This window comes from Populus alba, chromosome 10, assembly GCF_005239225.2.
Source record: "Populus alba chromosome 10, ASM523922v2, whole genome shotgun sequence".
NCBI classification, from domain to species: domain Eukaryota; kingdom Viridiplantae; phylum Streptophyta; class Magnoliopsida; order Malpighiales; family Salicaceae; genus Populus; species Populus alba.
The window spans coordinates 17,875,356-17,885,476 of record NC_133293.1 but is presented as its reverse complement, the minus strand read 5'-3'; the positions used below and the strand labels follow the sequence as shown (position 1 = coordinate 17,885,476).

At 33.5% G+C, this 10,121-nt stretch overlaps 1 protein-coding gene across 1 annotated transcript; it reads left to right on the top strand.

Moving 5' to 3' along the window:
- The first annotated feature begins 3,966 nt into the window (after positions 1-3,966).
- LOC118043324 (arginyl-tRNA--protein transferase 2) lies at positions 3,967-9,408 on the top strand. The gene is made up of 6 exons (XM_035051279.2): positions 3,967-4,282; positions 4,834-4,872; positions 5,005-5,155; positions 5,566-6,660; positions 7,940-8,276; positions 9,061-9,408. Exons 1-6 carry the CDS (start codon positions 4,129-4,131, stop codon positions 9,169-9,171), a joined length of 1,887 nt encoding a protein of 628 aa, XP_034907170.1. The 5' UTR covers positions 3,967-4,128; the 3' UTR covers positions 9,172-9,408.
- The last annotated feature ends 713 nt before the right edge of the window (positions 9,409-10,121 follow it).

Below are 10,121 nucleotides of genomic sequence, written 5' to 3'. Positions count from 1 at the left end.
ATTTTAAAATAAAAGAAATCGTTATTGATATATATATAACACGCTGTATAGTTATGCTGTGCTTTTTTTTCTATGCTTTTTCTATAAGATTTCAATCTTAAAAAAGTTGAAGTGAGTAAAACAAATCACGTACGAATAACTAGTCTCGGTGCTGTATAGCGAGTCGATGGACACACGCTCGCGCGCGCGCACACAGATAAACTTTTCTAGTTACTAGAATAACTTTTGTAGTTATTGTAGTCTTGTTATTTAAGCCCTAAATTACCCTTACCCTGATTATATTTTTACAGAATCCACTCGAGGTGTTCGTTGACTTGTGTCCTCTTCTCACGGTCACGGGTGTTATTTTCAACTGCTATACAAGGATTTTATTACTAACAGTATATTTTTTTCACGAGATCTTCATCCATGCTTTCATCAAAATTATCAAAAATATTTTTTTAACACGACATGAAATATATAAAAAAAAATTCGGATTATAAACTTGAATTGTAAAATCATAAGTAAAATACTTTAACTAATTATATATTAACAATTTTAGTTAAGTAGTAAATAATAACCTAGTATGGGGTTTAATAGTTGTTTAATAATATAATAAATTTATTTTTTAAAATATTTTTAATTTTGAAATGTATTAAAATAATATATATTTTATTTTTAAAATTTTTTTTTAATATTAGTACATTAAAACAATTAAAAATAAATAAATTAAAACTTAAAAACTAATTAAAAACCCGCCTCCATCCCCCAGTCAACATAGATAAAAAGTTGAATACTGGTGATGACTTTGATCTTTGTAGTTAGTGGCAGAACTTAGATTTAAAAGAAAAGAAATGACAATTTGATAAAAAGAACGCAATGTCAAAGTGAATCATGAATAGTTACCCAAGTCTTCAACTCGGTAAGCTTTAGCTGTTAAGAAACCTTATGTGCTCATTTACACACACAACACAGTATCATCCCGATGGAGAGAGAAAAAAAGCCCACATAAACCATTAATTCAAGAAAACCTAGCGAGAAAGAGAGTTTGTTTGTGTATATTCCTTTTCAAGAAATGGCAAAGTGGAGTTCTTGTTTCTTAGTTTCAGGTACAGTCTTGATCTTGATCTTGATGGCGATGGGCTTAGCATCCACCGTTCAAGGAAGTGGGGAACTGGGGATCACCTTCTGGGATGGATTCCTACCACCACTACCACTAGATCATCAACCTACAACAAGGGATCTATAACAGAGTACATGGCTGACGATGGCGACGAGTTTGAGATGAACACAGAGATCAACGGGTGTATTCCAGCAACTAACAAATACACAGAGAGTTGAAGAGTTTGTCAAACTCGTAGACTGGATCCGAGTTGACCGCGTTTGACCCGGGTTTGACCGAGTTTACTGGTTTTCGAGTTTCTAACTCGATTTTACACGATATATATAAGTTAACTCGTAAAATCGAACGGACGATTTTACGAGTTAACTCGCAAGTTTAACAACCTTGCTTTCAAGCATTATTTTACGGCTATCGTAAAATAAAAGGTTTGTTTGTCGGTTTATAAACATCTTGTTTGTATTATGGTTGAAATATTATTTATTGAAAATTTAAATTTTTTAAAATTAATGTTTAGTGTATTTAAATTGTTTTTGATGTGTTTGTGTTATAAATAAAATTTTAAAAATAAAAAAATATTATTTTAATATATTTTCAAAATAAAAATATATTGAGAGACAACCTCTATCATATTTGTAAGCAAACACAAAATACAATAAAATATCATCCTAGAGTTTAAAGCTTAAGATATTGCAATCAATCATGATTGATATACTTGGTGTTTGGAATCGAGATAAAATTATTTTTTAAAGTATTTTTCATATAAAAATATATTAAAATAATATATATATATATATATGTGTGTGTGATTCATTTATGATATCAGCATATCAAAATGATTTTAAAATATTAATTTTTTTTTTAAAGTTCAAATTTCAACAAAAAAATAGGCAAGACCATAATTTAAAACGGGATCATACTTGGTTATGTATATTGAAGGGAAAATTACCCTAATGTACTGTAGTTTGATTGAAATTATATTTACCTGTCTAACAACATTTAACATTCTATATCAATCAAAAATTTCAAATATAATAAAATAACAGAATTACATTGATATAAATTAAGTTGAAAAATCAACCAAACAATATAGTTAATATCCTCTCTCTTAAAGCGAGGATTTTTTTCTTTCCACACATCATTTTTTTCTATTCTCTAAGCACAAATTATCAAATCAAACGCAAAATCTTTCAAGGATATGAAATTACTGGGTCACTATTTATTCATGTCATGCTCACATGGGTTTCGAAGTTTTCTTTGACTCAATGCCTAAAATCATGGTTTTAGCACATGGATATGTTTGTCGTTTGGTTGGTTAGTGGTGGATGAACCTCTCGTTCGAGTAGGCAGTGAAATGTTTTACTGACAAATCTAGATCAAGAAAAAAATTCGAATATGTTTAAAAAACAATTATTATTAATAGATACGAGTCAATACGAGTTATTTTGGGGCTGGGACCGTGTGAAATTACACTTGTATAATCCTCGGAAAGCTCAATCCCACTCGCGGGGAGAGAACCGATGAATCCATTGCAGGAGCTAACCGTCACTGGCGTACAACTCAAATTTATGTTCGAAAAGTATGAATTTCGGGCTTCCTCCAAAACAGCAGCTTGTACCGCAATTTTTCAAATACATCGAAATGTTGCATCGATTTTTGTCACGGCATAAATATCCAACCAGCATCGAGTACGGCAACAAAATGCTAAAAGTAAGCCCATGTAAATAGAAAAGTCACATGGAAAAAATATTACCAGCACAAAATATTTTTCGGTTTAACAATAGATGAACATCATATTCCCCAAGACAAAATACCAAAGTAAATTGGTGGCCTTGGTTTTTGCTTTTCGGAGTACGTTTTGAATTATTTTTTATATAATTGATGTTTTTTAAATATATATTTTTTTATAATCTTGACTGTTAATAACAAAAATATAAAAAATATTATTTTAATTCATTTTCAATTAAATTTTTTTTTTAAAAAACATTATAAACTACATTACATATCTAAAAAATATTTGACATAACATCTGCTTTTGCTTTTAAGTTATTTTGAAGAGTGGTTTTGACTTATAAAAATATTAAGTTTTCAATATTGTTTTAAATATTTTATGATAATCTTAACATGCTGATATAAAAAAAAATATAAAAAATAATGTTAATATATCTTTAAATAAAAAATATATTTTAACAAGCATTTAACATCACAATTTCAATTATTGCCTAATATATTAGAGAGGTTTATTATTTGATGTAACACAAGGGGGTTGCTTGCAAGGAATGATGAATATAGAAAAAATTGAAGAGAGGGGGGGAGATGGGTATTAATTGTTTTTACTAACAAAATCTATTTACAGGTGTTAACCGGATGTGCATGAAGTGTAATAATAATTATTTTTTTAAAATATTTTTTATTTAAAAATATATAAAATAATATTTTTTATTTTTAAAATATTAATTTTAATATTAACCTAACAAAATGATCTAAATAATAATAAAAATTTAAACTATTGTTTTTGAGATTTTACCTGATCTTGTTTGGAATGTAATACGAAACAGGGATTCACCAAATAAAATAAATAACTCATTCTTTACTTCCTATCCCCTAACAAACATACACATCCTTGATCTCATTTTACAAGTGAAAAAGCTGGGAAAAAGAAAAAGAAAAAGGAAAAGGAAAAACATGGAGGTGTGATCGAATAAGAAGTAAAAATCAGATGCCGCTCTCGGGATTATTCTCAGAATATCTGACCCTGAAAGGCAAAATATATAAAATTTCAAAACAAAAGGGACCAAAAAAAAAAATACTATACAAGTTGGATATCAAAGTTGCTGCGTTGACGTGTACCTTCTTTCACTTTCTATATTCGTTTATTTATCCCCGGAAAAAAACAAAAAACAAAAACCCAGTAAAAAGGAAAGAATCTTTGAGAATTGAAATTGACGAAGAAAAAGATCAACATGATCGAGCTAGAGAGATAAACGTGGTCGTTCCAGAGTTGCTGGCCGTGAGATTGGTAAGGGAGAATGGCAGGGAAGACAAGGAAAAGCGAAGCGAGCACTAGCAGTAGCAGCGGTGATAATAACAACAATCGCGGAGAAACCGTCGTTTCTGACTGTGGCCGCCGTAAAAGCTCCTGTGGTTATTGCAAATCGACTTCTCGCACTAGCGTCTCTCACGGTTTGTGCTTTCTTTCTTTCTTCTTTTTTCAAACAATCGATCGGCGAATTATTGATTCTCTTGCATTGTCTGGATTCTAATTTTCATTATTATTGTGATTAATTCAGGTTGTTTTCATATTTTTAATCTTTTTCTGGCTATAGTTAATCAACTAATTCGTTGATCAATGTTTTTATTTTGCTTCACAGCTGAGCAAAATACTAGCTCAGTTCAGATTACAATGACGAGGAGGTCAAACTTGGAACTGGAAAGGACTGTTTGTTAACTAATTTAGGCTTATGGTTAAAATTTGTGATTTTGCTATATTCTTTTGCGTGTGGGGAAAAAGAGAGGCTACACATTACGCAGAATTATGGATCTCTGTTTTGAATTCGTGTAATGATAGCTCTAATTCGTATTTATAAAAGTGACAAATGGATTTGCTATATGTATATAAACCAGAGCAGTTCCATGTTGAATTTATTATTATTATTTTTACTTTTTGCATCTGAATATAATTGATGGAAAATCAAACTTACAATTTTCTTCCTGTATTTTCCATATTGTTGTAGGTTTGTGGGCACACAGCATAACGGTTGATGACTACCAAGGTTAGTAAGATACGCTTCTTTCTAGTTTCTCTCATTATTCATAGTATTTTGTTTTTCAACGTGATAACTATTAAATTTAATGGTGGTAGCTTTATTTCATTTGCCTCTTTTAATCCAATGCTTCCTTGACAGACCTTCTTGACAGAGGGTGGAGAAGATCTGGTTCTTTCCTTTACAAACCTGAGATGGAAAAAACCTGTTGCCCATCTTATACCATCCGTCTGAGGGCAAGTGATTTTGTTCCGTCAAAAGAGCAACAGCGAGCGTCTAAAAGAATGCAGAGGTATGCCTTCTATGTCTTTTCAGCTATGGATATCCTCAGTTTGTTATTGGACAATCTTTTCTTCATACAAGAGATGAAAAATAGACTTTCAATTTGTCAGTTAGGTTGAAGACAATTTCACTGTCAATATTAAAAGCTGTTAAGAAATTTGAGCAAATCATTCTCCAGAGTCCAGAGTAATGTTTGTCCACAGAAAGCATCAGGGTTATGATGCCCTTCGCTAGAATTACTGATCTAGTGGATTTCCAAAGTTGCTAGGTGTTGAGATTTTATGAAATGGTTTATAAAGATCGACCTTTTCATAGGCTTTAATCTGTTTGTATGATATCCCCGGGTTAAATTATGTTGAAAGTACTTTTGGTTCATAAATCTTAGTTCCATATTGAGCAGTAACAATGCTACGTGCCTAGGTTTGTGGATGGTACATTGGAAGTGAAAAAATCAGTGGAAGCTACAAAGGACCCCAGTATTTCTGCTAGTGCCTGTAGTGAAGTTTCAAGCTCAGGAACAAAGGAATCCTTGTCCAACAAAAACAAGGAGAAAAATGTGGGAGATCACATTACTAATTATTTGTCAGAACAAGTTGACAATGTGATTCGGACATGCAGTGAAAGTGGGCAATTTCCTTGCAGTGTTCAATTACCAAAAGCTTCTGTAAAAAAGGTTTCACAAACCAAAAGAAAACTACTGGTGGAAGGAGCAGAAGATCTCATGTACTCTAGCAACATTGCATTTCAAATAGCAGCCACTATAAGGCAGGCTCGATCAATTGCCAAGGATGCAAGTCGAAGTGCAGAAGATAACCCCCTGTCTCCAAAAATTATTGCTGAAAAACTGGCTGCTTCTTTAGATCAATTAGCAAACACTAATGGTCTGGCAATTAGAGCTTGTAATGGGCACATTAATTTTTATACTGCAACACCTCAAGTTTCTTCCAACAAAGATAACCATATTGCTTTGGGTGCCCAAGAATCTGCAACAGAGAGGAAAGACTTCTCTGTGCATCCCCAGGGAAAAAGACGGAGGCTTGAGATCCGTTTGCAAAGGTCCAGCTTCGATCCGGAGGAGTTTGCATTGTATAGACGATATCAGATAAATGTGCATAATGATACTCCGGATCTTGTCTCTGAAAGCTCATATAGAAGGTTTCTGGTCGATACTCCCTTGGTACCTGTCCAACCAACTGGTGATAGCAGAGTCCCCCTTTGTGGTTTTGGTTCCTTTCATCAGCAATATGTAATTGATGGCCGGCTAGTTGCTGTTGGGGTGATAGATATCCTGCCTAAATGTTTGTCAAGTAAATATTTGTTTTGGGATCCAGATTTTGCCTTTCTTTCACTAGGCAAGTATTCAGCCTTGCAAGAAATAGGTTGGGTGAAAGAGAATGAAGTGCACTGTCCCAGTCTTCAGTATTATTATCTTGGCTATTATATTCATTCCTGCAGTAAGATGAGATATAAAGCAGCATATTGCCCATCTGAACTTCTCTGTCCCCTTCGTTACCAGTAAGTCTCTCCCCTGAATCTGAAAACTACTGTCACTGTTATTTGGACTTGGATTCCAGAATATATCGATTCCTTTTAATGCGATGATATCAGATCTCTTAATCTAAATCGATATCCTTTACTTTATGCACTGAGTGTTTTTTGGTAACCACATGTGTTGCATAGCTTTGAGCATTAAGGTTCAATAGTTTCCTAAAGTCATCATTTAAGAACATTTTTCATAATATTTGTTTTGACATCAACTGAAACTCGTTGCTTTTTAACAAGGATGCTTGTTCCGTGGTCTGAGAAGTTGTTGTATTATGGTAAATTTTAAGCTTTCAAATAAGCTAGGGCACCCGATTTATCTCCTATCATTTATGATCTAGAACCTGTTCATAAAAAGAATCTCCTGGGCTGCCTGGGAACATGCTTGAAAATGGTTCATATCAGAAAAAGAAAGAAAAGTTAGATAGCCAAAAAGATTTTTGACAAATTATACACAATATTTTCGAGCTCAACAAATTCAGTCCATTTTGTTGAGTTCCACATGTGAGTGAGGTCACATCGCCTAGGAATAAGAAATTTAAGGTGCATATATATAAGATGAACCCAAAACCCATTATTCTGGGCTTTTGAGTTAAAAGTGGTGTCAACCTTGTGTATAAAACCTCACTCATGCATGTGCAGACACAGGGCCAAGTGATGCCCCAGTGGAGATCTCCCTTACTAGTGGCATCAGAGTTGATGGTTCAATTGGGACAAGTGTGGTGTGGTTAGTTGAGCTCCCATTGTTGTCATCCAATGGTTGAGCAAGTGTGCACTTCCATGGTTTCCTCCACCTTACATGGTTGAGTAAGAAATTAGTGACACCACACTCGGATTGTGAAAGATGCTTCCATGGGAAGAGTAGTGTTTGATGTGGAAGAGAGATTCACATGTGAGGGGGAGAGTTGTTGAGTTCCACGTGTGAATGAGGAATTCCACATCGGTTAGGAATAAGAAGTTTGAGGTGCTTATTTATAAGAAGGCTTTTGGCCTAAAGTGGTGTTCAACCTTATGTGTGCATGCATGCGGGCCTAGGTACGTCCAAGTAACTCCCCATTGCAGATCTCCCCAATACATCTATGGGTGTTCAACTCATATACTACGCTTAAACTGCAAGTTTCCGTTTCAATTATGAGGCTAGACTTTTGGTTTCCTGCATTTCTATCCTTTAAATATATATTTGTCTTACATTATAGAACTGGATTGTTCTGCCGGTTATTCTTGGTCTGATGAGCTGATATCTTATATCCAGGTGGGTTCCATTTGATATAGCCCAACCTTTGCTCGATAGAAAGCCATATGTTGTCTTGTCAGATTTTGTGCTATTACAAAATGGAGAGTCATCACAACCTCTTGTCCCTGAGAATGTGATGGAAGTACAGGGTGATGAGAACCACAATGAAGACTATCATGATGTTCTGATAGATGATGATAATGATGATGACGATGATAATGATGATGATGATGAATTTGAAAGCTCTGATGACGATTCAGGTCCAGATAGCTTTGGTCAGACATCAGTTGAAATAGAAAATGGTGATGTCAGTGACATTTTAATTGGGTTAAAGGGATCTAGATTGAGATACAAGGTATGTAATTTAATTCTCTGTATGATTTAAGATCTGGAACATAACTCTTACATTTGGGAATGGTTTTATGGTGTAATCTGTATATGCTAGCTCACTTTTTATTTGAAGCTTTATCCCCGTCACTGTTATGCAGAGAAATAAAATTAGCATGACCTGACATTTTCTTTTTATTTTTAAATCTCAGTACCGTTTCCAATATTCCTCTTGTGTGGGTGCAACTCAAATACTGTTTCATCAAATTGTCAATGTGATAGACTATAAGATGCCTTTGTTAACAAATTTGTTCTTCAAAAGATATGTGTTTTATTAAACAAGTAATTGATGCATCAGTTGTCTGAAACAATATTGCTATTTTATTCGTGAAGATAATTTTGAATCAATGCTATTTAAGACAATTCTTGGGTCTTTTGATTGTAGCTGCAAATGATATAGATAACTAAAATAGAATGAATTCGAGGAGAGGGCATAGACAAGTTTATTCACTTTTTTATTAGATGATGGTGTTCTTTCCTTAGTTTCAGCTATGCCAAATTAGAATGGAAAGCTTTCACAATTAAGTCATAAATCCGAGCTGTATTTAGTTGTGGAGTAGATGATTAGGATTCTGACATCAACTTGACAAAAGATAACAGAATAAATGTTGCCATGTCCTGCAATTAGGGTGATGCTTTAAAAATTAACCTGAATGAGGGGTACGTTGATTAAGTTGAACAAGCAGTTTGGGATATTATTCCTTAAAATTGGTGTTTCATTTTAAGCCATTTTCATGTAATAATTCTTGCAGGATCTGCAACGAGCTATTGGCCTTGGAGAGAGATTGGAGTCCCAGTTGCGTAGATATAAGAGAGTTGTGGGTGAAAAGCTGTCAGAACGAATGGTCTATTCACTTGGATGATTCTGTTCTTCCACTAGGGATTTGTTGCATCTCAACACAATGAGAGATGGATATCTTACTGCGAGAGCTGGGTTCAGCATGATGACCACCTCCCCACCCAGATCATTCGGTGGTTTAAATGACTGTCTTGTGTTCTCCGGCAGTATAGTGCTTGTGCTGAATGAAAGGTTTGTGATATTTATTTGCCTTAAAAATAATGAGAAACGCAGCAATAAATGGAGGGTTTTGTTTTTTCAAGACTCTCCCTCTCAATTCAGTTCTTTCCCTCTGCCCTACCCCACTTTGCTCTGCCAATGTCAGGAGATGAACCCCTTCTACAGCACTCAATCCCACTTGAAATAAGTCAGCACTGGTTTCTTTGTTTCTTTGTTTTTTCTTTTTGACAAGGAAATAAGTCGGATTTTAATTCTACAATCTTCTACAATATTGTTGGGTATTAACAAAAGCTAATTGTGCATTGAAAAACAATGTGGACATAGATCTATTTGTACTTTTTAAAAAATTGATAGTTAAGGATATTTATATCTTTTATATTTTTCAAACAGTAAAATGATAATTTTACTTTTTAAATAAAAAAATTAAAACATGTTTTATATGAGTTTTTCGTCCTTTGTTTTGTTATTATCAATTTTATTAAAGAAAAATTCGGGTTTTTTACATAGTTTAAATATTATTTTAATGAAAAAAAGAGTAGACGCTTGTAGTTTACTCATAGGTGTGTGAGAGGGGCTCGTTTATTTTGGGTGATGCATGCAACGTATACTAGCAATCAAAAATATTTTTTTGTTGTTGTTGTTATGATGTATGTCGGAATTAGTGCGGTGGTTTGTCACTAAGTGAACTTTTAATATTTTCTTTCTCCTTCTTGAAAATTACAACTTGATTTTATTTGTTGCTATTTTAATTTCAGGGCTCGCTTCTTTTTTTTTTTTTTTTTTTTAATGTTGTCT

Bases quoted from the DNA above. Each gene is read 5' to 3' on its own strand.
- LOC118043324 (XM_035051279.2), top strand. From the start codon at position 4,129: ATGGCAGGGAAGACAAGGAAAAGCGAAGCGAGCACTAGCAGTAGCAGC. The intron at 5,156-5,565 runs GTATGCCTTCTA...CTACGTGCCTAG, and splicing joins GCGTCTAAAAGAATGCAGAG to GTTTGTGGATGGTACATTGG. The intron at 8,277-9,060 runs GTATGTAATTTA...TAATTCTTGCAG, and splicing joins GATCTAGATTGAGATACAAG to GATCTGCAACGAGCTATTGG.